Raw genomic sequence first — 27,795 nt, forward strand, 5'->3', positions numbered from 1 at the left:
CCCAGCACTGGGGATGCAGAGGTAAGAGGATCACCAACAGTTCAATGTCACCCTGAGACTACCTAGTGAATTCCAGGTCAGCCTGAGCTAGAGACCCAACCTTGAAAAAAAAAAAAAAAAGTTCATTTTTTAAAAAAAATATTCCATTGCTTGTGTCTATTAACTGTTTCCTCAAAATATCGATGCTTGTACTGCGTGGTGGGTGGGAAGCAGTACCTTAGTAAGTCCTCTGCTGTCCACCATCAGTCTGAATAAACCAACCCACTCCCCCATTCTGATGCTCTGACCACAGGATGCCAATGTATGGCCCCACCTCCTGCAGATTTGGTGGGGTTGGGACTAGCTTTCTTGGCTCTGACCTTCCTAGGGCCAAGGGCAAACATGGCCTTGCCCTCATCCGATATACCCCTACAGGCTTCCTGGGTCTGACAGTGCCCAAGCTAAGGCTCACTGCTACCTCAAGGTCCCTGATGAATCAACCTCTTTGTTAACTGTGCGGTGAACGCAATCCTATCTGATCCAATGAACTGGATGTCAAGGTACAAGATTGGAACAGAGCAGAGGGACAGAAAGTCAAGGAAGAGGCCAGCAGGGGTTTTATCTGGTTTTGCTCCCGGAGGGGCACAGACTGGGGAAAATGGGGATATGGCTGGTGGAGAGTTTTGCAGTTAGCCAATCTCAGTAGAGAAGGAAGTGGGCGTGGCTTGGCCCATTCCATTAGGATGAAGGAAGTGGGGCGGGAAATTTTCAGTTTAGAGGAAAAAAGAAAAACTAGATATTCTAGGGCTGGAGAGATGGTTCAGCAGTTAAAGGTACCTGTGTGCAAAGCCTCAAGGGTTTGATTCCCCAGGACCCATGTAAAGCAAGATGCATAAAGTGGCACATGCGTGTGGAGTTCCTTTGCAGTGGCAAGAAACCCTGGTGCACCCATTCTTTCTTTCCTTTTTGTTTGTAAATAAAATTACTAAAAAAAAAAAAAAACAAACTAGAGGGCTGGAGAAATGGATTGGTCGTTAAGGCTTTTGCCTGCAAAGCTGAAAGACATAGGTTCAATTCCCCAGGACCCACATAATCCAGATGCACAAGGTGGCACTTGCGTTTGGAGTTTGTTTGCAGTGGCTAGGTGCCCTGGTGTGCCTATTCTCTCTCTATCTGCCTCTTTCTCTCTTCTTTCTTTCTCTCATTAAAAAAACAGAGAGAGACGGCCGGGTGTGGTGGCGCACACCTTTAATCCCAGCACTTGGGAGGCAGAGGTAGGAGGATCGCCGTGAGTTCGAGGCCACCCTGAGACTCCATAGTGAATTCCAGGTCAGCCTGAGCCAGAGTGAGACCCTACCTCGAAAAACCAAAAAAAAAAAAAAAAAAAAAAAAAAAAAGAGAGAGAGAAAAAGCTGAACATGGTGGCGCAAACCTTTAATCCCAGCACTCAGGAGGCAAAGGTAGGAGGATCGCTGTGAGTTCAAGGCCAGCTTGAAACTACATGGTGAATTCCAGGTCAGCCTGAGTTAGAAACCCCTACCTCAAAAAAACATTTTAAAAAATTAAAATTAAAATTAAAAAACTAGATAGTCTTGTTTTCAGGATTTTTCATCCCAAAATCAAGGCTCCTGAGGCTAACATTGCTGACTTTTTTTTCCAGCCCCATTTTTCTTTCCCTGAGGTAGGGTCATCACACATAGCATATTTTTTTTTTCTTTTCAATTTTTTTTTATTAACAACTTCCATGATTATTCAAAATATCCCATGACAATGTCCTCCCTCCTTCCACTTTTCCCTTTGAAACTCCATTCTCCATCATATCCCCTCCCCCTCTTAATCAGTCTCTCTTTTATTTTGATGTCATCATCTTTTCCTCCTATTATGATGGTCTTATTTAAGTAGTGTCAGGCACTGTGAGGTCATGAATATCCAGGCCATTTTGTGTCTGGAGGAGTAAGAAGTCCTACCCTTCCTTTGGCTCTTACATTCTTTCTGCCACCTCTTCCACAATAGACCCTGAGCCTTGGAAGGTGTGATAGAGATATTGCAGTGCTGAGCACTCCGGTCACTTCTTTCCAGCACCATGATGCCTTCTGAGTCATCCCAAGGTCACTGCCATCTGAAAAGAGAAGATTCTCTACTAAAAATGAGAGTAGCATTAATATAAGGGCACCAACATTAATAGAAATGCTTACTGAGCAGTTTAATAAGAATAGCATATATACATTTAGCCAGACAGCAGTGGACGTTTCACCCGTTACACCACTAGGGCTCATGACTACCCCTATTTTAAGTTTTCAGTATCAGGGTGCCCAGTGATTTGCAGAATACCGACATAGGAGTTAATCCTAAAGCTGAGGGCCCTGTGACTGTTAGTATGTGATATTGGAGGAAATTAGAAATAAAGTTGAACCCGGAAGAGCACGACCAGCTAAAGAAAGCTTACGGACTGGAGAGATGGCTTAGCGGTTAAGTGCTTGCCTGTGAATCCTAAGGACCCGGGTTCGAGGCTTGATTCCCCAAGACCCCTCTTAGCCAGATGCACAAGGGGGCACACACGGCTGGAGTTCGTTTGCAGTGGCTGGGGGCCCTGGCATGCCCATTCTCTCTCTCTCTCCCTCTCTCTCTCTCTCTGTCACTCTCAAATAAATAAAATAAATGAAAATAAAAAGAAAGAAAGCCCAGAACATCAAAGCGACCACTGTCAGCAAACCACTGGAGCTCACTGCCTCTGTGAAACCAGTACAGGCAGAAATATGGGCTCCAAAGAGCTCTTCTCCCACCCCCGGGATGTCTGCATGAAGGAAGGGAACCTCTGCTCTGCAGGGTTGAGGATACTGATAAGGAGACCCTCAGCTCTGCAGCGACCACGACTGGATATCCACCACTGTCTATGGAGGTTTTGCAGTCCGTCGTAAACGGACCTATGCGTGCCTTCCTTAGCTGGTCCAAGTCCATTCCAAGTTTTGGCTGCTGCAGGAAACTCTGTTGATATGTGTGATTTTTTTTTTTTTTTTTTTTTTTTTACACATTCAGCCTGTTTCCCAGAAGAAGCTGCAGCTGGTCAGGATTACGAGGAGATGTTTTCTCCAAACATGGAAGACTTTGTTTACATCACAGACAATGCTTATAGATCCAAAAAGTGGAGACTTTGATTTTTTAATATTTTATTTTTATTTATTTACTTGATAGAGACAGAGAAAGAGAGAATAGGTGCACCAGGACCTCCAGCCACTGCAAACAAACTCCAGATACATGTGTCCCCTTTTGCATCTGGCTAACGTGGGTCCTGGGGAATTGAACCTGGGTCCTTTAGCTTTGCAGGCAAATGCCTTAATCGCTAAGCCATCTCTGCAGCCCGAGACTTATTTTGAAAGGGCTGAAAGTTGAGTTGGGACAACCCTTACCTCTACGCTTCCTAAGGCGAGCAGCGACAGCTGGGGAGGTTGACGCGGAGCAGCACACCTTAGCCAAGTACCTGACGGAGCTGACTCTTGACGAGCTGTATTACCTCCCTTCCCAGGTGGCAGCAGAAGCTGCCGAGCCAAGGAACACAGAACTAAAGCAGCAGTATTACACAGAGAATGAGGTCTTAGAAGTCATGTAGTATATGGCCAAAAATGTGGTGAAAGTCAACGAGAACTTAACGAAACTCACTGCCATCAAGAATAAGTATGCGGGCTGGGGGAATTGCTTAGCAGTTAAGGCGTTTGCCTGCAAAGCTACAGGGACCCAGGTTCAATTCTCCAGGACCCACATTAGCCAGATGCACAAGGGGACGCACGTGTCTGGAGTTTGCAGTGGCTGGAAGCCCTGGCGCACCCATTCTCTCACTCTGTCTCTCCCCCCGTCAAGTAAATAAATAAATAACTAATAAAAAGAATAAGGATGCAAGCTCCTGAAAATCAGCACCATCCCTCAGCAGAACTCCAAAACCATCAGAGACCTCGCCTCCCCTGTGATGGGAAGGGCCTAGGCACTTTCTCCTGCTGGCTTGGAACTCCTGATTTTGTACATAGTCCTTTAGTCTACACCATGAAACCTCCTCTCAGACTAATTTTCTAAATGTATATCAAAGCAAAATAAAGCTATTCATTGAAAGAAAGAAAGAAATAAAGAAAGATAGGGAGAGAGAGAAATAAGGGGAGAAAAGGAATAGGAGGGGCCTCCAGGGGGGTGGGGCAGTGTGATTGCATGATCGCATCACTAACTGCTTTGGTCTGGACCCAGGGCCTTGGGTCAGGAGGCTTCCTCACCTTAGTGTGCTGAGTCAGAGGCCAATATCTGTATTCTTTTTTTTTTTTAAATTTTTTATTTATTTATTTGAGAGCGACAGACACAGAGAGAAAGACAGATAGAGGGAGAGAGAGAGAATGGGCGCACCAGGGCTTCCAGCCTCTGCAAACGAACTCCAGACGCGTGCGCCCCCTTGTGCATCTGGCTAACGTGGGACCTGGGGAACCGAGCCTCAAACCGGGGTCCATAGGCTTCACAGGCAAGTGCTTAACCACTAAGCCATCTCTCCAGCCCATATCTGTATTCTTGCATCAGGAGGCTGAGGAAGCATGTATGCCAGCTGGGAGGTGGTCAAGTTAGCAGAGAGCTAGAGCGGGACCCGTGGATATTGAAGAGCCCAACCCAAAGTAACACCATGAGAGACTAAAAATATTAGTAAGTTTCTGTTGCCCTGCAGGGCCCAAATTACTGACACTGCATTTTGTAGTCACTGAGAAAAACAACCACAAACTGCTCAGTGCCCAAAATAATCACTACAATGGGCCAATCAAAAAGGAACAAGTAAATGTTATACATTCCTGTGGCTCTTGTGACTATAGATAAATTTGCTTAACCGGCCTCTGCTACAGCTTGCAACATACATGGTCTTGCTAAATGTCAACCAATCATGTAACTGCTACGTTTGAAATTCCCCTTTTCTTTGTTTGAACCTAATAAAAGCACCTCTCCAATGCCATTTGGGGCTCTTGGAAGGACCCACTGCGTTAGTAAAGTCTGGAGCCCGAGCTTAAGCCCAAAATAAAGCTCTTTGCTGTTGCATACGTGTCTGACTCTCTTGGTGGTCTTTGGGGACTCCATGATCTGGGCATAACAGATATAAATCAAAACGATTATTGAGAAAGTATCAAATATTCTTGTTTTTGTTTGTTTGGTTTGTTTGGTTTGTTTTTCCAGGTAGGGTCTCATTCTAGTCCAGGCTGGCCTGGGAATTCACTAGGTAGTCTCAGGGTGGCCTCAAACTCACGGTGATCCTCTTACCTCTGCCTCCCGAGTGATGGGATTAAAGGAGTGCGCCACCACCCCCGGCTCGTAACAGGTAGTCTTGAACCCATTTGGGATTGGACCTGCTGGAATGAATTGTGTAAGTAGGCAAATTAAGAATGAACTGGGACTGGAGAGATGGCTCAGTTGTTAGGGTGCTTGCCTGCTCCCCAGGACCCATGTAGAGTCAGATGCACCAAGTGGCACATGCTTCTGGAGTTCATTTGCAGTGGTTAGTGGCCATGGTATGCCCATTCTCTGCCTTTCTGCCTCTTTCTCTCTCACAAACAGACTCTCTCTCTGTACAGAGAAAGAAAAAGAGAGAGAAAGAGAGAGAGGGGAAAGAATGGGGGTAGCTGGGCGTAGTGGTGCATGCCTTTAATCCCAGCACTCAGGAGGTTAAGGTAGGAGGATTGCTGTGAGTTCAAAGTCACCCTGAGACTATATAGCGAATTCCAGGTCAGCCTGGACTAGAACAAGACCTTACTTAAAAAAAGGGGGCGGGGGGGAATGTAGTGGCGCACGCCTTTAATCCCAGCACTCCAGAGGCAGAGGTAAGAGGATCACCATAAATTTGAGGCCACCCTGAGACTACATAGTGAATTCCAGGTCAGCCTGGACCAGAGTGAGACCCTACCTCGAAAAAAAAAAAAAAGTGGGGAGGAAGGACACCAGGTTTTGAGATCAACAACCTAGGTCTGCCTCTTGCATGGCATGGTTTAAAGGCCAAGAGCATGTCGTCTGCACTTGCTGGTCAGTAGTTCTGTCTTGAAATAATGAAAAAAAAAAAAAAAAAAGTTAGGGGACACTTTGCACTGGGCATCGCTGAGTCTTACGTGGTGAGGCTTTTTTCCTCTTCGTCTGGTCCTCGGAGTTGCTAAGCAGACCCCTGAGAAAATGGTTGCCCGTGGCAGGGTGAGGACGGAGCTCCCGCGCGTGATCGCTACGGGAACAGTCCAGGCGCGCGCGCAGCCGCTGCAACGGCGTTTGGAGACGCGGTAGAAGAACGCGTGATCAACGAGGAGTACAAAATATGGAAAAAGAGCACCCGTTTCTTTATGCCTTCGTCATGACCCATGCCTTGCCATGGCCCAGGTTAACTGCACAGTGGCTTCCAGGAGCAACCAGACCAGAAGGGGAAGATTTTGAGCAATCATCGGCTTGTGCTGGGGGTACACACGTCGGAGGAACAAAAGCACCTTGTGACAGCCGGGCTCCAGCCCCCGAGGCTGATGCTCAGGTCGATGCATCCCACCTCGACAGTGGGAGAGGAGAATATGGAGGCCTGGGCTCTGTCAGTGGGAAAATTGAAATAGAAATAAAGATCAAGCCGGGCGTGGTGGCGCACACCTTTAATCCCAGCACTCGGGAGGCAGAGGTGGGAGGATCGCTGTGAGTTCAAGGCCACCCTGAGACTCCACAGTGAATCCCAGGTCAGCCTGGGCTAGAGTGAGACCCTACCTTGAAAAAAATAAAAAGAAAAAGAAATCAAGATCAACCATGAAGGAGAAGTAAACAGAGCCAGTTACATGCCCCAGAACCCTTGCATCATTGCAACAAAGACTCCATCCAGCGATGTTCTTGTTTTTGACTAGTCAAAGCATCCTTCTAAACTAGACCCTTCTGGAGAATGCAATCCAGATTTGCAGCTCCGTGGACATCAGAAGGAAGGCTATGGGCTTTCTTGGAACCCAAATCTCAGTGGGTACTTACTTAGCGCTTCAGATAACCATACCATCTGCCGGGGGTGTGTGGCATCAGTGCCCTTCCAAAGGCAGGAAAAGTTGTGGAGGCGAAGACCATGTTTACAGGGCACACAGCAGTAGTAGAAGATGTCTCCTGGCATCTGCTCCATGAGTCTCTGTTTGGGTATGTTGCTGATGATCAGAAACTTATGATTTGGGAAACTCCTTCAAACAATACTTCCAAACCAAGCCACTCAGTTGATACTCATACCATTGAAGTGAACTGCCTGTCTTCCAATCCATACAGTGAGTTCATTCTTGCTACAGGATCAGCTGACAAGACAGTTGCCTTGTGGGATCTTAGAAATCTGAAACTGAAGTTGCAATTCCTTTGAATCATATAAAGATGAAATATTCCAGAACACCTCACAATGAGACTGTTTTGGCTTCCAGTGGTAATGATGGGAGGTTGAATGTCTGGGATTTAAGCAAAATTGGAGAAGAACAATCCCCAGAAGATGCAGAAGATGGCCCACCAGAGTTGTTGTTTTTCCATGGTGGGCACACTGCCAAGATACCTGATTTCTCCTGGAGTCCCAATGAACCTTGGGTGACTGGTTCTGTATCAGAAGACAGTATAATGCAAATCTGGCAGATGGCAAAAAACATTTACAATGAAGAAGACCCCAAAGGAAGTGTGGATCCAGAAGGACGAGGATCCTAGATGTGTCTGCACTTGTGATTTTAGACTCCCCCTTTTCTTCCCCCTCTGAACCCTGAGATTGATAGAACACTGTTTTTTTTTTTTTTTTTTCATTTTCTTCATTTTATTCCCTGATATAATCCTATGCCAACATTTCAACTTGCACGGCTAGAAAACCTGCAAGCCAACCAGTCACTCACCATCCAGCTTTTTTAGTTTCGGAACTCTCTTGGTGGCCTCTTCAATCCAACAGAATGCTTTTCTTCCAGGGGATTGCCTACAAACACCAGGTCTTCCAGGCATGGCAGTTCTGCCAGCTGAACACTGGTTTTGAGACACAGACTTTGTTTAGCTATCCCTCTACAATAGGTCCCACCAACAGTGCTCTTAGCCCAAGCAGTGGGTGCTTTCTAAATCTTAATTAGGGGACTTAATTCAACAAAGCCACAGACTTATATTTAAATTTTCTTCAGGAATTTTCTTTTTTCTTTTTTAATTTTTATTTATTTGACAGCAACAGACAGAGAAAGAGGCAGATAGAGAGAAAGAATGGGCGCACCAGGGCCTCCAGACACTGCAAACGAACTCCAGATGTGTGTGCCCCCTTGTGCATCTGGCTAACGTGGGTCCTGGGGAGTCGAGCCTTGAACCATGGCCCTTAGGCTTCACAGGCAAGCGCTTCACCGCGAAGCCATCTCTCCAGCCCTTCTTTTTTATTTTTATTTTTTTGTTTATTTTACTTATTTGAGAGTGACAAGACAGAGAGAGAAAGAGGCAGATAGAGAGAAAGAGAGAGAGAATAGGCGTGTCAGGGCCTCCAGCCACTGCAAACAAACTCCAGATGCATGTGCCCCCTTGTGCATCTGGCTAACGTGGGTCCTGGGGAATCGAGCCTCAAACCGGGGTCCTTAGGCTTCACAGGCAAGTGCTTAACCACTAAGCCATCTCTCCAGCCCGTTCTTCAGGCATTTTCTAGTAACAAACCCAAGTCTAAAGTAGCTACAGAAAGGGGTATATTATACATGATTATTTTTCTTCTTAAGCTATATTCCCCAAGGTTTTCAGACTCTTTAAGTAAAGGCTAGAGTGAGTTAAGGAATAGAGCAAGTGAGGCAGGTGTCTGAGCCATGATAACTACTGCAAGACATCAATTTTATTCAGGGATTAGGGGAGACTCAAACCATAGATTTCCTACTCTAAATTCTTCACGCCTGCCTTTCCAGGATGCACATTTTTGCTATATAGACCATTGTCCTCTTGGTTTCTTCTGTTAAGTCAAGACTACATGTTCCTGATACAATTTTGCTCATTAGTGTATTTCTTGTGTTGTTTCAATATTATTCCTTTCCTTTCTGTGAAATGGTTTTTGGTTTGGTTTTGTTATTTTAACTTGAGACCACCTAGTTGTAAAGATGTATGTTTTTACCTGCATGTTATACCACAGGCGAACTGTCAAGTTGAGAAAGTGAATTGATAGTTTGCATTTGTTTTTAAAATTAAATTAATCTTTCATATGAGTTGCTTTTTCTTATGGGTTAGTCATTGACCACCACTAGTTTGATACCATCTCCATTTTTGGGTGACCTGTTTAACCTTCAGGCTTGTTACTCCCCATAACTAACCTGTAAGTGCTTATAATGGAATAAATTGCTTTTCTACATAACCCCCCCAAAAAAGGGGGAGCTGGAGGGATGGCTTAGTGGTTAAGGCATTTGCCTGCAAAGCCAAAGGACGCAGATTCAATTCCCCAGGACCCACGTTAGCCAGATGCACTGGGGCGCATATGTCTGGATTTCTTTTACAGTGGCTGGAGGCCCTGGTGCGTGCGTGCGCTCTCTCTCTCTCTCTCTCTCTCTCTCTCTCTCTCTCTCTCTTTCTCTCTCCCTCTTTCTCTGTCAAATAAAAAGAAAATGTGTTACTTATTAAAAAAAAAAAAAAACGGGGCTGGAGAGATGGCTTAACAGTTAAGGCTCTTGCCTTTGAAGCCTAGGGACCCAGGTTCAACTCCTCAGAACCCATGTAAGCCAGATACACATGGTGGTGCGTGCATCTGGAGTTCATTTGCAGGGGTACACCCATTTTGTCTCTCTACCTCACTCTTTCTCTCTCTCAAAGAAAATTTTCAAAAAGGAATAAACTGACATGGTCAGAGAAGTGTTAATAGTCTTGACACTGGAAGGCAGGAAAAATCTCAGGAAAGGGGAACTCTGACGTACAAATGTACCCCACAGTAAGTAAATAAAATCTTGTATGTAGATCTAGCCTAATGGCTAATATGTCTACAAGAATCCAGAACAAATGATTATAGAGATGTACGGCTTACAACCAGAGAAAGATATTTTTTGTTTTATTTTTATTTATATTTGAGAGAGAAAGAGAGAGGGAAAGAGAAAAAATGGGTGTGCTACTGCAAACTCCAGAAGCATAAACCACCTTGGGCATCTGGCTTACTTGGGTCTGGGGTAATCAAACCTGGGTCCTTAGGTTTGGCAGGCTAGCACCTTAATTGCTAAAATATCCATCCATCCCAGTAAGTTATTTTTTTTTAATTTGTTCATTTTTATTTATTTGAGAGCAACAGACAGAGAGAGAAAGAGGCAGGTAGAGAGAAAGAGAGAGAATGGGCGCGTCAGGGCTTCCAGCCACTGCAAACCAACTCCAGATGCGTGCGTCCCCTTGTGCATCTGGCTAACGTGGGTCCTGGGGAACCGAGCCTTGAACCGGGGTCCTTAGGCTTCACAGGCAAGCGCTTAACCGCTAAGCCATCTCTCCAGCCCTTATTTTGGTTATTTAAGGTAGGGTCTCACTCTAGCTCAGGCTGACCTAGAAGTCACTGTTTTCTCAGGCTGTCCTTGAAGTCATGGCTATCCTCCTACTTCTGCCTCCCAAGTGCTGGCATGTGCCACCACACCCAGATTTCTTTCTCCTTTCTCTTTTCCTTTCCTTTCCTTTCTTTCCCTTCCTCCCTCCCTTCCTCCTTTCTTCTTTCTATCTTTTCTTTTTGACATAGAGTTTCACTCTAGTTCAGGATGACCTATAATTCATTATGTAGTCTCAGAGTGGTCTTGAACTCATGGTGAACCTCCTACCTCTGCCTCCTGTGTGGTGGGTTTATAGGCATGTGTCACCGTGTCTGGCTCTTTTTATTTTTTCCAATTTTTTTTTCATTTAAAGTTTATTTTTATTTTTTATTTTTTAATTTTTATTAGCATTTTCCATGATTATAAAAAAAAATCCCGTGGTAATTCCCTCCCTCCCCCCCACTTTCCCCTTTGAAATTCCATTCTCCATCATATTACCTCCCCCTCACAATCATTGTACTTACATATATACAATATCAACCTATTAAGTACCCTTCCAATTTTTAAAATATATATTTTATTTATTTATTTGAGAGAGACAAAGAGGCAGAGAGAGAGAGAGAGGGAGAGGGAAGGAGAGAATAGGCACCCCAAGTCCTTCAGCCACTGCAAACGAACTCCAGATGCATGTGCCCCTTTGTGCATCTAGCTTACCTGGGTCCTGGAGAATCAAACCAGGATCCTTTGGTTTTGCAGGCAAGTGCTTTAACTGCTAAATTATCTCTTTTTAAAAATTATTTTATTTATTTATTTGAGAGCGACAGAAAAAGTGGAAGAGAGATAGAATGGGTGCACCAGGGCCTCCAGCCACTGCAAACTAACTCCAGATACATGCGCCACCTTGTGCATCTGGCTTACATGGGCACTGGGGAATTGAGCCTGGAACCAGGATCTTTAGGCTTCATAGGCAAGCACTTAACCACTAAGCCATCTCTCCAGTCCTCCCCAGGCCTTAAATTTTTTTTTTAAATATTCATTTGTAAGGAGAGAGAGAGAGAGAGAGAGAGAGAGAGGGAGGGTGGGAGAGAATGGGGGTGATAGGGCCTCCAGTCTCTGCAAAGGAACTCCAGACACATGGGCCACTTAATGCATGTGGCTTTATGTGAGTACTGGGGAATTGAAACCCAGTCTTGAGGCTTTGCCAGCAAGCATCTGAAATGCTGAACCATATATATATATATATATATATATATATAGTTTTTTCAAGACAGGGTTTTGCTCTAGCCAAGGCTGACCTGGAATTCACTCTGTAGTCTCAGGGTGGCCTCGAACTCACGGCGATCCGCCTACCTCTCCCACTCCAATGCTGGGATTAAAGTCATGTGCCACCATCAAAATATTTTTAATTTTAAATATTTATTTACTTGAAAGAGAGAAAGAGACATATAGAAAGAGGGGCTGAAAAGAAGGCTTAGCAGTTAAGGCACTTGCCTTCAGAGCCTAAGGACTTGAATTTGATTCTTCAGTACTCAGGTAAAGCCAGATGCACAGGGTGACATGTGTCTGGAGTTTGTTTGCAGAGGCTAGAGGCCCTGACATGCCCATTCTATCTGTCACTCTTCTATCTCTCTGTGCTTGCGAATAAATTAGTTAAAAAAGAAAGAAAGGAAGGAAGGGAGAGAGGGAGGGATGGAAGGGCTGAGAGACGTGAAGCCTAAGGACCCTGGTTCGAGGCTTGATTCCCCAGCACCCACAGAATGGGTGTGCCAGGGATTTCAGTCTCTTCAAAGGACCTCCAGACCTCAAGCACCTTTTTGTGCATCTGGTTTACACGAGTCCTGGGGAACTGAACCTGGTTTCTTAGAATTCCTAGGCAAGGGCCTTAACCACTAAGCCATCTCTCCTGCCCTCAAAGTATTTTTTTAAAATATTTATATATTTGAGAGTGAAAGAGAGAGAGCAAGTGGGTACACCGACCCCACATCAAAATACTCTTAACAACAGTAACAACAAAATCACAATAAATGAACTATCGGGTTGGAGAGATGGCTTAGCAGTTAAGGCACTTGCCTGCAAAGCTAAAGGACCTTGGTTTGATTCCCCAGGACCCACTAAACCAGATGCACAAAAGTGGCGCATGCCTCTGGAGTTAGTTTACAGTGGCTGGAGGCCCTGGTGTGCCCATTCTCTCTCTCTCTCTCTCTCTCTCTCTCTCTCTCTCTCTCTCTCTCTCTCTTGCTCGCTCTCGCTCTGCCTCTTTTCCTCTCTCAAGTAAATAAAAATAAAAATAAATGAACCATCGTTAAAACTCTTGGGGGCGGGGCTTCAGTAAAATACTCCTGACCACACCCACGTTACCCAGCCAATCAGCTGCGTGCCCTGGGAAGCCCCGCCTTCCGCATGCAAAAATCACCTGGGAGGATCCGGGACGCTTTGAATTTGACCCCGCTCGGCTACCGTCGCCGCCGCCGGAAGGGCGCAAGATACTTGTTTCCGGGAGTTTCTTTTGCTTTTTTTTCCCCCCCTCTCTCTCCCTCACGCTTCTTCCCCTCCCCCCCCCAGCTCCCTTTTTCCCCTTCAGTTTTCTGCCTTTCGCTTCAAAGCCGAAAGCCACCCCGCGGAGTCGTGAGTTCTGGCTCTGCTTGGGGCCCCCGAGCCGGTGCATCTGGAAGCAGGAGGGTGTTGGGGGAACCCTCGTAGAGGTATTCCGAGAGTCATGGTTGCTCTGGAATGTTTTGTTCGTGGGAGAGCGGGCGACCGTGGGAAAACAACTTGGCCCGGAGCGGAGCGGGGCGGGGCGGGGCCGGGCCGGCCGGGTAACGGGTGCGGGAAGCCGCCCGGGCAGTGGGTAGCGCGGCGTGGGCGTGGGAAGGGGCCGAGGCGGGGAGGGGACGCTGAGGACTAGAGCATTCTGCAGTGTCGCTTCAGTCCTGTCAGCGAAGGAGCAGTTGAGACTAAACGTGTGGCTTCTTTGCACGGTGGACATTTGAGTTCCAGATCGTTTTGTTTCCTTTTTCTTTAGGGAAAAACTCCTCCCCCCCGCCCGCAAGCTTTTGTGTGCTGAGATATTAAAGCTTTCTCTTTGTTTCTTCGTTGCTTTTTTTTCGAGGTAGGGTCTCACACTAGCCCAGGCTGACCTGGAATTCACTATGTCGTCTCAGGCTGGCCTCGAACTCACGGTGCTCCTTCTACCTCTGCCTCCCAAATGCTGGGATTAAAGGCGTGCGCCACCAAACCCAGCTTGGTAGAGGTTTTTAAAAGTGCATTCCCACAGGGAAGCAATGTAGAATAATGTAAGAGAAACATGCAATTAATAAATCGAAGTAATAGGGCTGGAGAGATGGCTTAGCGGTTAAGGCGTTTGCCTACAAAGCCAAAGGATCGAGGTTCTATTCCCCGGGACCCATGTAAGCCAGATGCACAAGGTGGCGCACGCATCTGGATTCGCTTGCAGTGGCTGGAGGCCCTGGCACGCCCATTCTCTCTCCTCCCTTCTCCCTCCTTCCCTCCCCCCTCTCTCAAATAAGTAAATAAAGTAAAATATATTTATAAAAAGTAATGCATATATTTTAAAAATCAAAGTAATTGTGGGTCAACTGCAGATTGACGTGGTGGTTTAAATTAGGCATAATGTAGATTGTCTTTTTAGTTATTTACAGAACATATTAGATCACAAAAATACCTTCCTTTATACATATATTCTCTTCAGCTCAGTAAACTTATTTCTGTAGCTCTTTAATGCATAAGTAATGTTCTACAGACCCTCTCAAATTTTTTTGTGTCTAGCTTCACATGGACACTGGAATTGAACCCTGAGCCATAAGACTTTACAAACAAGCACTTTTTTTTGTTTTGTTTTGTTTTTTTGAGGTAGGGTCTCACTCTAGCTGAGGCTGACCTGAGTTAGCTCTGTAGTCTCAGGGTGGCCTCAAACTCGTGGCGCTCTTGCTACCTCTGCCTCCCCAGTTCTGGGATTAAAAGCGTGCTCCACCACTTGGGCTGCAAGCAAGCACTTTTAACCAGTTCTTGCAAACTGTTACTTTCTATCAAATGATGAGAACTTACAGTATCTCAGCATCACACTCTAGAGCATGAGAGAAAATAGGCTATTTTTATTTTTCACGAGAGGTCTTCAGGGTCTCCAGCCACTGCAGTTGAACTCCAGACGCATGTGTCACCTTGTGCACCTGCACATCTGGCCTACGTGGGATCTGAAGAGTGGAACTTGGGTCCTTAGTCTTCTCAGGCAATAGGCGAGCGCCTTAATTGCAAAGCCATCTCTCCAGCCAGAGAACAGGCTATTTAAATAACAAGTAGCAGGGTAGGCGTGAATTCTATCAGACAGAGATTTTCTGTTAATGGATGTTACAGTGATTACGGTATAATTTTTTTTTTGGGCGGGGGTGGTTTTGTTTCATTTTGGTTTGATTTTTCCAGGTAGAGTCTCTAGCCCAGGCTGACCTTGAATTAGCTGTGTAGTTTCCGGGTGGCCCCGAAATTATGGTTATCTTCCTAATTCTGCCTCCCGAGTGTGTTGGGACTGGCATGCAATATAATTTTAATTTCTTGTTCCACACAGGAGAAAGCATGTCGTCCCTACCTGGATGCATTAGTTTGGATGCAACAGCTGCAGTGGGCTCTGAAGAGATTGCAGAATTGCAACAGGCAGTGGTTGAAGAGCTGGGTATTTCTATGGAGGAACTTCGGCAGTTCATTGATGAAGAGCTGGAAAAGATGGACTGTATCCAGCAACGCAAGAAGCAGCTAGCAGAGTTGGAGTCATGGGTAATACAGAAAGAGTCTGAGGTGGCTCATGTCGACCAGCTCTTTGATGATGCATCCAGGTAAGGGTTAATGGGACATAGCAGACATGTTGATTCACAGGTATTTTATTAGAATATATTGTTCATACCATTTTTACTGAGCACTTTTGTAGCCATATGAAAATTGAACTCGGCATGCCTCTAATCCTAGCACTTAGGAGGCAGAGGTAGAAGGATCACCATGAGTTTGAGGCCAGCCTGAGACTACATAGTGAGTTCCAGGTCATCCTGGTCTAGAGTGAGACACTACCTTGAGAAGCAAAAAAGAAAAAACCAGGATTTCTTAGTTTCCTTAGTACCTTTTTCCAGGAGGTAAGGTTTGCTGTCTTGTGGAAGGGGGGTATGTGTCATAGTGCATGTGTTGAGGTCACCGACTGGGGTGTTGTGCTTCATCTTCCCCTTGTTTGAGACAAGGTTCCTTGTTTGTTGCTGCTTAAGCCAGGCTAACTGAGCTTCAGCTTCTGAGGTTCTCCTGGCTCCACCTCCCATCGTGCTGTAGACGTTCACATGTGCATTACTGCGTCCTGCCTTTATGTGGATTCTGGGGGGGGTCTGTGCTTCAGGTGCCAGGCTTGTACAGCAAATGCTGTTATCCATTAAGCCATTTCCCCAAGTGCACCCCCCCCCCTTTTTTTAGACAGTCTCTCATATCTCAGGTTGATTTCAAACTTACTCTGTAACCAAGAATGACCTTGAACTGGATCCTCCGCCCCCGCCTGCGAAGTGCTGGGTGTTAAACCCAGGGCTTCATGGGATGGGAAAGCCCTCAACCAGCCACGCTGCATCCTCAGCCTCCTCATGGCTGGCTTTGAGTGTGGGAACCCTAATAAGTTCCTAAACCCGCACCCCAGAAGATTTGTGTCTTTTTCTTTTTTTCTTTTTTTTTTTTTAATTTATTTATTTGAGAGCGACAGACACAGAGAGAAAGACAGATAGAGGGAGAGAGAGAGAGAATGGGCACGCCAGGGCTTCCAGCCTCTGCAAATGAACTCCAGACGCGTGTGCCCCCTTGTGCATCTGGCTAACGTGGGACCTGGGGAACCGAGCCTCGAATCGGGGTCCTTAGGCTTCACAGGCAGGCGCTTAACCGCTAAGCCATCTCTCCAGCCCTTTTTTTTTTCTTTATTTATTAACAAGGAGAGAGAACGTAAGAGAGAGCATGGGCACGCCAGGGCTTCAGCCACTGCAAATGAACCCCGGATGCATGCGCCACTTTGTGTGCTGGGCTTTGCATGGGTGGGAATCAAAGACACATCCTTAGCCTTAACTGCAGAGCCATCTCTCCAGCCACCCTCCCTCCCTTTTTTTTTTATTTTTATTTATTTATTTTTTTTTATTTTTTCGGGAGGTAGGGTTTCCCTCTAGCCCAGGCTGACCTGGAATTCACTATGTAATCTCAGGGTGGCCTCAAACTCACAGCGATTCTCCTACCTCTCTCTCCTTAGTGCTGGGATTTTAAGGCATGTGCCACCACGCCTGACCCTTTTTTTCCCTTTTTAATTAATTAATTGTATTTATTATTACTATTATTATTATATATTTTTTGGGTTTTCGATGTAGGGTCTCACTCTAGCACAGGCTGACCTGGAATTCACTCTGTATTCTCAGGGTGGCCTCAAACTCATGGTTATCCTCCCAAATGCTGGGATTAAAGACATGCACCAGTATGCCTGGATTACTTATTTATTTTACGTATTTACTTTATGGGAGGAATAGTGAGAAAGAGGAAGAGAGAGAGAGGGAGAGAATTGGTGCTCCAGGGCCTTCAGTCATTGCAAGCAAACTCCAGACGCATGCACCACCATGTGCATCTGGTTTATGTTGGCACTGGCAAGTTGAACTTGGGTCCATAGGCTCGGCAGGCAAGTGCCTTAACCGTTAAGCCATCTCTTTAGCCACCCTTTTAAAAAAAAAAAAATTTTTTTTATTTATTTGAGAGAGATAGAGAGAGAGAGGCAGAAAGAGAGAGAATGAGCACACCAGAGCCTTCAGCTGCTGCAAACAAACTCCAGATACATGCAACACCATGAGCATCTGGCTTACGTGGGTGGAGAACTGAGCCTGAGTCCTTTTGCCTTGCAGGCAAGTGCCTTAACTGCTAAGCCGGCTCTCCAGGCCTTTTTTGTTTGGTTTTGTTTGTTTGTTTTCTTGAGGTCTTATCTTGCTGTAGCCCAGGCTGACCTGGAATTCACTATGTAGTCCTAGGGTAACCTCAGATTTACAGTGATCCTCCTACCTCTGCCTTCCAAGTGCTGGAATTAAAGGGGTGCACCAGCACACCCCATGCTAGGATTTGTTTCTTAGGCCCTGGTTTTCACTGTAATTTCAAATAACAGCAAGGTAAATAATGAAGTGAAAGTACTAGACTTTGTATTTATTTTGGATTTTTGAAAAATCAGTTGGGGAACCAAATCATAGGTCAAACCATTTTTTCCCATCAAGAGGCAGAATAGGAAGATCACCTTGAGTTCAAGGCTACCCTGAGACTGCATAGTAAATTCCAGGTCAGCCTGGGCTAGAGTGAGTCCCTACCTCAGAAAAAACAAACAAACAAACAAACATTTTTTTTCCTATGGACAAAGCACTCTACATAGACACTTTGAAAATTTAGACCCATTTAAGTTGAGAACAGTGTATACATACATACACAGAGAGAAAGAGAGAGAAGGAGGGAGGGAGGGAGGATGGGCATTTTAGGGCCTCTGGCAACTGCAAATGAATTCCAGATGCATGCGTCACCTTGTGCATCTGTCTTAACATGGGTACTGGGGAATCGAACCCAGGTCTTTAGGCTTTGCATGCAAGCACCTACTGAGATTACAGGTTTGAGCCACACTATGTATGAGTTTTTTTGGTTTTTTTTTTTGAGGTAGGGTCTCACTCTAGTCCAAGTCAGCCTGGAATTCACTGTGTAGTCTTAGGGTGGCCTTGAACTCATGGTGATCCTCCTACCTCAGCCTTCTGAGTGCTGGGATTGAAGGCGCATGCCACCACGCCTGGTTCAAGTATGTATGACTTCTAATAGCTCTTGCTACTCTATTTCCTCCACTGGTCTTGACTCTTCACATGTGTCCCAACACTAGGGCAGTGACTAACTGTGAGTCTTTGGTGAAGGACTTCTATTCCAAGCTGGGACTGCAATACCATGACAGCAGCTCGGAAGATGAAGCTTCCCGGCCTACAGAAATCATTGAGATTCCTGACGAAGATGATGACGTCCTCAGTATTGATTCAGGTAAGCTGTAGATAGGAAGCCCTTAGGATTAAACTCCTGATCCTCCTGCCTCTACCGATTTAGGAATATACCCCCACACTTAGCACTTAATAGTTGTGTTTTTTTGTTGTTGTTGTTTTTTTTGGTTTTTTGAGGTAGAGTCTCACTCTAGCCCAGGCTGACCTGGAATTCACTATGGAGTCTCAGAGTGGCCTCAAACTCACAAAGATCCTACTACCTCTGCCTCCCAGTGCTGGGATTAAAGGCGTGCGCCACCACACCCAGCTCAGCACTTGATAGTTTTTGCAAGTACCAGTAGTTTCATCCTTTTGAGGGAATAATCTTACATGGTGTGAATGTATCATGTGTTTTTACCCATTCCCAAGTTGATAGGCTATCAGATTATTTCTAGTTTTGGCTATTATGAATAGTCCTGCTGTGAACATATTTGTAGGCATTGTGACAAATGACAGAAAAGTTTCCAGTTTTGCAAAGTAGCTTTATTGCTTTACACTCTCACTAGTAAAGTATAAGGGTTCTATTTTCTCTATATTTTTGCCATTACTTGGTATTCACAAGGTTTTTTGTTGTTGTTGTTACTGTTACTGTTATTGGAGGCCGAGTCTCCTTCAGATGACCCTGAGCCTCTGATCTTCTGTCTGCAGATTACAGATGTGACCATAGCACCCAGTTTATGCAGTGCTGTGGATCAAACCCAAGACTTTGTGCTTGGCAGGCAAGCACTGTGCCACCTGAGCTGCATTCATAGTCCCAAGTACTGGTGATTTTTTGTTTTTTTAGCTGTTCTAGTTAGTAGTAGTAGATATCATTGTGCTTGTGTATTTTCCTAATAACTAATGACATTGAACATCTTGTCACATGATTTTTTTTTTTTTTTTTTTGCTATATGTTCTTTAGGGAAATACTTATTCTTATCTACTCTTTTTATTGCTATAACTTCACTATGATGAGAATTTAAGGAATTTTTTAATTGAGAGAGAAATAGGCAGAGAGAATAGGTGCACCAGGGCCTTCAGCTGTTGTAAGCAAATTCCAGGCATGTGCCACCACCTTGTGCATCTGGCTTACATGGGTCCTGGAGGATCAAACCTGGGTCCTTTGGGTTTGCAGGTATACGCCTTAACCTCTAAGCCATCCCTACAGCCCTGATGAGATTTGGGCATCTTTTTATTTATTTATTTATTTATTTGAGGGCGACAGACACAGAAAGACAGACAGAGGAAGAGAGAGAGAATGGGCGCGCCAGGGCTTCCAGCCTCTGCAAACGAACTCCAGATGCGTGCGCCCCCTTGTGCATCTGGCTAACGTGGGACCTGGGGAACCGAGCCTCGAACCGGGGTCCTTAGGCTTCACAGGCAAGCGCTTAACCGCTAAGCCATCTCTCCAGCCCCCTGATGATATTTGATTCTTGGATTTTGTCAGCTTTTGGCCTTCTTATTTATTTATTTTTTTTTTTGTGTATATATGTGTAGACACATGTGTGCAGGTACATGTGCAGGTAATTGCGCATGTGGACACCAGAGGTCAATGTTGGGTCCCAGTTGTCTTCCACCATATTGAGACAGGGTCTCTCACAGGCGGTGTACCTGGTCAATTTGTCCTGGCTACTTGTTTCTTCTTTATCATCGTTGTCTTTTTTTTAAGTTATTTTTATATTTTACTTATTGCATATATATATATGTATATACTCATATATATATATATATATGTACATATATATATATATATACACACACAAGCACACACATGCACACACACACACACACACACATTTATATATATATTGCTTTTTAGTTTTTGAGGTAGGGTCTTTGTCTAGCACAGGCTGACGTGGATTTCACTGTGTAGTACCTCTGCATCCCGAGTGCTTGGATTAAAGGTGTGTGCCACCACACCTGATATATAGAGATAGATATAGTATATAGAGATAGATATAGATACATATGTATACTTAAATTTATTTATTTTATGAGAGAGAGAATTGGCACACCATGGTGTCCAGCCACTGTGGTCAAATGCAGATGCATGCGTCACCTTGTGCACATGTGCTTGTGTGACCTTGTGCATCTGGCTTATGTGGGACCTGGAGGCAGTATATTATTGGAGATGGGCTTATGGGTATTACAGCCAGATCCCCTTGCCAGTATTCGGCACACTCTCCTGTTGATGTTGTCCACCTTATGTTGGCTAGGGGGTGATATCCATTCTCTGTGCATGTCAACTTTTCCCCTGCCTTGATGGAGCTTCCCCTTGAGCCTGTAAGGAAAAATAAACTTTTTCCCCACAAGCTTCTCCTGGTTGGGTGATTTCTTTTTCTTTTTTTTTTTTTCCCTCAATTTTTATTAACATTTTCCATGATTATAAAAAGTATCCTATGGTAATAACCCCCCCCACCTTCCCCTTTGAAATTCCATTCTCCATCTTATCAGCTCCCCATCTCAATCAGTTTCTCTTTTATTTTGATGTCATGGTCTTTTCCTCCTCTTATGATGGTCTTGTGTAGGTAGTGTCAGGCACTATGAGGTCATGGATATCCAGGCCATTTTATGTCTGGAGGGAGCACAGTGTACGGAGTTTTACCCTTCCTTCGGCTCTTAGATTCTTTCCGCCACCTCTTCCGCATTAGACCCTGAGCCTTGGAAGGTGTGATCGAGATGTTACTCAGTACTCCAGACACTTCTTTCCAGTACTATGATACCTTCTGAGTCATCCCAAAGTCACTGCCATCTGAAAACAGAAGATTCTCTACCCAAAGTGAGAGTAGCATTAATATAAGGGTATAAATATTAAGAGAAATGCTTACTGGGCAATTTGACAAGCATACTATATATATTTTTCCAGACATCAGCAGATGTTCCACCCCTAAGGCTCATGACTACCCCTGTTTTAAGTTTTCAGTATCAGGGATATGTTTTTCCCCATGGAGCTGGCCTCCAGTCCTCTTGGAAGGCAATTGGTTTCCACCATGACAGACATGCCACTATTGCATCCCTTAGCTCATTTGGGCTGGCTGGCCTATTATAAGGCTTGCAATGTCTACTGTTGAGTATCTTCACTGGTGGTATCTCTTTCTCCCATTGAACTACATGTAGAATGGCTTCTTCCAGCTTTCTGTCAGCTGATCTACATGGAGGAGGTTATCAGCTCAGTTCCAGCAGGATTTCTCAGTGGCCTTGCAGCCCAAGTATGTGAAGTCTTCAGCAATAGGGTCTTACCATCCATTCCTAGTGGGAAACCAAGGGCCTCACAATGGCCTATAAAGTTTTGGGGGCATCAGGGACCTCCCTGGCCAAAAACTCACTGGAGGTATCCCATCCCTGGCACTGGAAATTTTCTAACAATGATCTATGGCTCCTGAGTGTTCCATTGTCTGAAACCGATTTATGATTTATTTGCATTTATGATTTATTTTATTTATTTATTATGATTTATGATATATGTATGATTTATTTGCATACTCTTAGATTTTGATTAGCCCTCCCTCCAGGTTGGCTGATTTCTACCAACAGTGTGAACCTGACTACAACACCTACCTACATTTCTTAGACTCATTAGAATTCTTCTCTTCTGTAGGTGATGCTGGGAGCAGAACTCCAAAAGACCAGAAGGTGAGTTGGGGCGGTATAGAAAGTTAAGAAATGGGAATTTGAGGAGCTGTATAGCTCAGGTAGTAAGGTGCTTATCTGGCATTCATGAAGTCCTGTGCTCAATTCCCAGTACCTCATAAACCAGGGATGGTAGCTGGCCGTGGTAGCACACCTTTAATCCCAGCACTCGGGAGGCAGAGGTAGGAGGATGGCTGTGAGTTTGAGACCACCCTGAGAGACTACATAGTGAATTTCAAGTCAGCCTGAGCTACAGTGAGACTCTACCTTGAAAAACAAACAACAAAACTAGGCATGGTGGAACACACCTGTAATTCCAGCACTCAGGAGAGGGAGACAGGAGTGCAGGAGGATGAGGAGTTCAAGGTCATCCTCAGCTAATAGCGAGTCAACCAGAGATTCATGCAACCCTTTCTCAGAGAAGGAAAGGAAAAGAAAAATATAAATTTAAAAATGAGAGTAACTTCTTTTGTGTGTGTGTGCGTGTGTCTATTTGAGTTTTCAAGGTAGGATCTGAACTGGAAAGATGGCTTAGCAGTTAAGACAGTTGCCTGTGAAGGCTAAGGACCCTGTTACCCACATAAGCAGAAGCACATGTGTTGTTTGCAGTGGATGGAGCCCTGGTGTGCCCATTCTCTCTCTTTGCACCTCTCTCTCTCACACTTGTAAATAATAAATTTTAGAAGAAGATTAAAACAGGAATCAAGGTAGTATCTCACTCTACCCTTGAAGCTCTATAGATTGTAATCATCTTTTTGGACTTTTGAGGTACTTTTTTTTTTTTTTTTGGTTTTTTCAGGTAGGGTTTCACTCTAGCCCAGGCTAACCTGGAATTCACTATGAAGTCTCAGGGTGGCCTTGAACTCATGGTGATCCTCCTACCTCTGCCTCTCAAATGCTGGGATTAAAGGCGTTGGCTACCACACTGACTATTTATTTATTTATTAGAGGGGGGAATAGGTGTGCCAATGCCTCTGGCCACCACAAAAGAACTCCACATGCATGTGCCACCATGTGTATCTGGTTTACGTGGGACCTGGAAATCAACTCTGGGTCCTTAGGCTTTGCAGGCAAATGCCTTAACTGCTAAGCCATTTCTCCAGCCCCCATGCCAGCTTCGTGTTGTGGCACACACCTTTTTTTAAATTTTATTTATTTATTTCAGATAGAGAAGGAGACAGAGAGGGTGAGAAAGAAAGGGAGAGGGAGGGAGGTAGGGAATGGGCACACCTGGGCCTCTAGCCACTGCAAACAAACTCCAGATACACATACCCCCCAGTGCATCTGGTTTATGTGGGTCCAGGAGAGTCAAACTGGGATCCTTTGGCTTTGCAGGCAAACGCCTTAACTGCTAAGCCATCTCTCCGGCCTTTGTTTTTTATTTTTGTTTTTGTTTTTTGAGATACGGTCTCACTGTGGTTCAGGCTGACCTGGAATTTGCTATGTAGTTTCAGCGTGGCCTCAAACTCATGGCAATCCTCCTACCTCTGCCTCCCGAGTGCTGGGATTAAAGGTGTGTGCCACCATGCCCGGCTCTTTATTTTTATTTTTATTTTTATTTATTTATTTGAGAGAGAGAAAGAGGCTGATATAGAGAGTGAATAAGCACACCAGGGCCTTTGGCCACTGCAGATGAACTCCAGATGGATGCACCCCCTTGTGTATCTGACTTACATAGGTCCTATGGAATTGAACCTGGTTTCTTTGGCTTTGGAAGCAAGCACCTAGCTAAGCCATCTCTCCAGCCCAATTTTGTTGATTTTTAAATATATTTTTACTTATTTACTTGAAAGAGAATATTGTGTAAGAGAGAGAGAGTGTGTGTGTGTGAATGTGGGTGTACCAGCATGTTGCTGCTGCAGATGAACTCCAGACATGTGCATCCCTTTGTGCATATGAGTTAACGTGGGTACTGCTGAGTCATCAGGCTTTGCAAGCCAGTGCTTTTAATTGCTGAACCATCTCCTTAGCCTTGTCCCTGTTCCCTGTTTTGTTATAGAAGTAAAAGTTACTTTATCTTTTTTTAATATTTTTATTTGTTTGCAAGGAGAGTTGGGGTGGGCACTTGAGATGCACATGCCACTTTGTGCATCTGGCTTCTCTGCAGTGCTAGGGAACCCATAATCTTGCCACCCATGACCTTGTGCATTCTAGGCTCGTGCCCTGTTCGTAGGGCTCCAGGCTTTTCGAGTTACTTCTTTGGGTTTGTCTGGTTTTTGTTGTTAGTAGGAACTGAGCCCAGGACCTTCCATAAGCTTGGCGAGTATTCTCCCACTGAGCCGTGTCTTCAGCCCTCAGTCACTTCAAACTCATGCTGATGACTTTCTTTTTCTCCATCCTACTTTCCTGTAGCTCCGGGAAGCTATGGCTGCCTTAAGAAAATCAGCTCAAGATGTGCAGAAGTTTATGGACGCTGTCAACAAGAAGAGCAGTTCTCAGGATATGCATAAAGGTTAGGGTGAAGGACTACCTAAATACAGACCTGAGGTGAAGCCTTTTGGATATTTGGTGATAATGGGCTTTATATCTCAGAATCTTTCCAACTGTCTCACTTTTTTTTTTTTTTTTTTTTTTTTTTTTCTTTTTGGAGGCAGGGTCTTGAGCTGGAAATCACCATGTAGTCTCAGGGTGGCCTCGAACTCATAGCACTTTTCCTACCTCTGCCTCCAGTATGCTGGGATTAAAGGTGTGCACCACTGTGCGTGGAACCTGTCAATTTCTTTGTTACTTGTTTTTTGTTGTTTTGGTTTGGTTTTTGGTTTTTCATGGTGGGGTCTCACTCTCGCCTAGGCTGACCTGGAATTCAGTATGTAGTCTCAGGCTGGCTTCAAACTCAGGGTGATCTTCCTGTCTCTGCCTCCCCAGGGCTGAGAGTAAGGGTGTGTGCCACCATGCCTGGCTCACCTGTCAGTTTCTTTAAATAACGTGGGTTGTGTGCCCATAGTTAGTCTAAGTTTATTTGTAGGGCATGGTGACTTGGGCGTGCACTGTCAATACTTGGGAGGATAAAGTATGATCATTGAGTACCAGGCCTGCCTGAACTGCAGAATGAGACCCTATCTCACAAAAGAAAAACGAGCCAGGCATTGTAGCACACGCCTTTAACCCCAGCCCTGGGGAGACAGAGATGGGAGGATCACCATGAGTTCCAGGCCACCCTGAGACTGCATAGTGAATTTCAGGTCATTCTGGGCTAGAATGAGACCCCACCTTGAAACACTGCCCCCCCCCAAAAAAAAGGTGTAGTGGCATATGCCTTTAATACCAACACTCGGGAGGCAGAGGTAGGAAGATTGCTGTGAGTTTGAGGCCACCCTGAGACTACATAGTGAATTCCAGGTCAGCCTGGGCTAGAGGGAGACCCTACCTCAAAAAAAAATAAGCCAGGTGTGGTAGCTCACGCCTTTAATCCCACCACTTAGGAGGCAGAGGTAGGAGGATCATTGAGTTCTAGGCCAGCCTGAGACTGCATAGTGAATTCCAGGTAAACCTGGGCTAGAGCGAGATCCTATGTCAAAAAAACCAACCAAACAAACAAACAAGAAAGTTGCTTATATAATTTCTACCTTTATCCAACTCAGTAAAAGTGGCTAATGTTTAAAATTTCCCTCATTTTTCCTGATTTCCATAGTACTCTTTTTTGGGGGAGGAGTGGGGACAGGGTCTTATATTGCTGGCCTTGAACTCACCATCTGCGTATTGCCTGGGGTCAACATGTACCACCACACCCAGTCCCTGTGGTGCTGAGGATTGAGCTCAGGGTTCTGTGTGTGGAGGAACGCGCTCCGTCAGGTGAGCTTCGTTTCCTGTCCACCACACTGTCCTGCCTCTTTACCTTCCCCATTGTCATGGATGTGCATCTCCTCCACAGGAACCTTGGGTGCAATGTCTGGAGAACTGTGCAAGGACGGTGACCTGATAGTGAGCATGCGGATTCTGGGCAAGAAGAGGACTAAGACATGGCACAAGGGCACCCTTATTGCTATCCAGACAGTCGGTATGTTGAAGAAAGAGGAAGGACTAGCAGAAGGTAACCAGTAGGTCTCCAGTGCCGAGCCTTTTGTCCACAGCCTTGTGTGTTTTTTTCTGACATAGGAAACCAAGACTTACATGGAAAGTAACAATTTTTAAAATTTTTGTTTGTCTTTCCTTCTACTTAGGTCTAGGAAAAAAATACAAAGTGAAATTTGACAACAAAGGCAAGAGTCTGCTGTCGGGGAATCATATTGCCTATGATTACCACCCTCCTGCTGACAAGCTGTTTGTGGGCAGTCGAGTGGTGGCCAAATACAAAGATGGGAACCAGGTCTGGCTTTACGCTGGCATTGTTGCTGAGACACCAAACATCAAAAACAAGCTCAGGTACCTGCACCCAGCAATCCAGGGCTGTTCATGCCATCATCAAGATCTCATGATGAGCTTTTGTGTTCTCAGTCCCAGAAACCCTTCCTCTTTGCCACACAAGTCATAGGGATTAAGTCCATTCCCTGTATTTGTTGTGTTTGTTTTTGAAGCATCTTCCTACACAGCCCAGATAGGCCTCAAATTCTTAGTGCTCCTGTCTCAGCCTCCTGAGAGTTGAGATTATAGTCATGTGCCTGTTAAAGAAAAACCTTTCTGGAACTAGAAGAGTAATCAAGATTGAGTCATCACTAGGGTAGTAACGAGTTTGCAGGGGGAAAGTGCAGACGGAGTGGCCGGTGACACGAAGTACGATAGGGGAACAAGATACTTCTTGAGAAAGTATCGGCCCGAGGGGAAAGCTGGGGATGCGAAGGAAGATGTTGGCTGTCTTCTGTGCTCCAGGGGTGAGATGAGGCCATGGCCAGTACAGCCCTCACATCTCTGCCTTCATTCTTCCCTGTCAGGTTCCTGATTTTCTTTGATGATGGATATGCTTCCTATGTCACACAGTCAGAACTGTATCCCGTTTGCCGCCCACGTAAGTGCTCTCCGGTATTCCTGAGCTCTATCCTGGCTCATTTGAGCAGATGGGAGATCTTCTAGTCTCGTATGTCTGCTACCATGTAGTCTGTTCATGCTTCCTATGGGAGCTGCTAGATGAAGCGATGTCCTGGGCCCTTTATGTTTGTTACTCCAGCATCCTCTTGGTGGTGGTGGTGGTGTGTTTTTGTTTGTTTTGTTTTTGCTTTAAAACAGGGCCTCACACTAGCCCAGGATAGTCTGGAACTCATGGCAGTCCTACCACCATAGCCCTCCAGTTGCTAGGACTAAAGTGCCACCACGCCCACATGGTTTTTGGTTTTTATTGCTTTTTTGGTTTTTCAAGGTAGGGCCTTGCTGTAGCCCAGGCTGACCTGGAACTAACTAACTAGTCTCAGACTGCCTTTCAATTCAGTGATCCTTCTAGCTCTGCCTCCCAAGTGCTGGGATTAAAACTATGTGCCACTATGCCTGGCCTGAATTTTTATGAAGTGAAATGTCTGTGACATGAGTGGACCCTAATTTATTTGATTTGTGTATGCATTCACACATTATATTTAATATTTTAGGTGGCTTTTTTTTTGCTTCTCTTGAGGTTTGGATTTTATTTATGTATTTATTTTTTCTCTTAAGAATGTATTTGTCCTACCTCGAAAAACAAAAAAAAAAAGAATGTATTTGTGGGGCTGGAGAGATGGAGATGGCTTAGGAATTAAGTTGCTTGCCTGTGAATCCTAAGGACT

At 45.1% G+C, this 27,795-nt stretch overlaps 1 protein-coding gene and 2 pseudogenes across 2 annotated transcripts in view; all 3 read left to right on the plus strand.

Moving 5' to 3' along the window:
• The first annotated feature begins 2,637 nt into the window (after positions 1-2,637).
• Positions 2,638-3,955, plus strand: LOC123455979 (annotated as a pseudogene).
• Positions 3,956-6,245: 2,290 nt separating this feature from the next.
• On the plus strand, positions 6,246-7,691 carry LOC101600676 (annotated as a pseudogene).
• A 5,267-nt stretch (positions 7,692-12,958) lies between these two features.
• Setdb1 (SET domain bifurcated histone lysine methyltransferase 1) overlaps positions 12,959-27,795 on the plus strand; it is a 35,328-nt gene continuing 20,491 nt past the window's right edge. Inside the window, exons 1-8 of one of the 2 annotated variants that reach the window (XM_045137956.1) lie at positions 12,959-13,147; positions 15,025-15,289; positions 18,352-18,503; positions 22,077-22,111; positions 24,461-24,560; positions 25,980-26,138; positions 26,269-26,470; positions 26,977-27,050. In XM_045137956.1, the coding sequence (XP_044993891.1) occupies positions 15,033-15,289; positions 18,352-18,503; positions 22,077-22,111; positions 24,461-24,560; positions 25,980-26,138; positions 26,269-26,470; positions 26,977-27,050 (979 nt within the window). In that variant the 5' untranslated portion in view covers positions 12,959-13,147; positions 15,025-15,032. The remainder of the gene's footprint in view (positions 13,148-15,024; positions 15,290-18,351; positions 18,504-22,076; positions 22,112-24,460; positions 24,561-25,979; positions 26,139-26,268; positions 26,471-26,976; positions 27,051-27,795) is intronic. The other variant, XM_045137957.1, reaches the window with a different exon arrangement.

The sequence above is a fragment of the Jaculus jaculus genome, chromosome 19, assembly GCF_020740685.1.
Source record: "Jaculus jaculus isolate mJacJac1 chromosome 19, mJacJac1.mat.Y.cur, whole genome shotgun sequence".
NCBI classification, from domain to species: Eukaryota; Metazoa; Chordata; class Mammalia; order Rodentia; family Dipodidae; genus Jaculus; species Jaculus jaculus.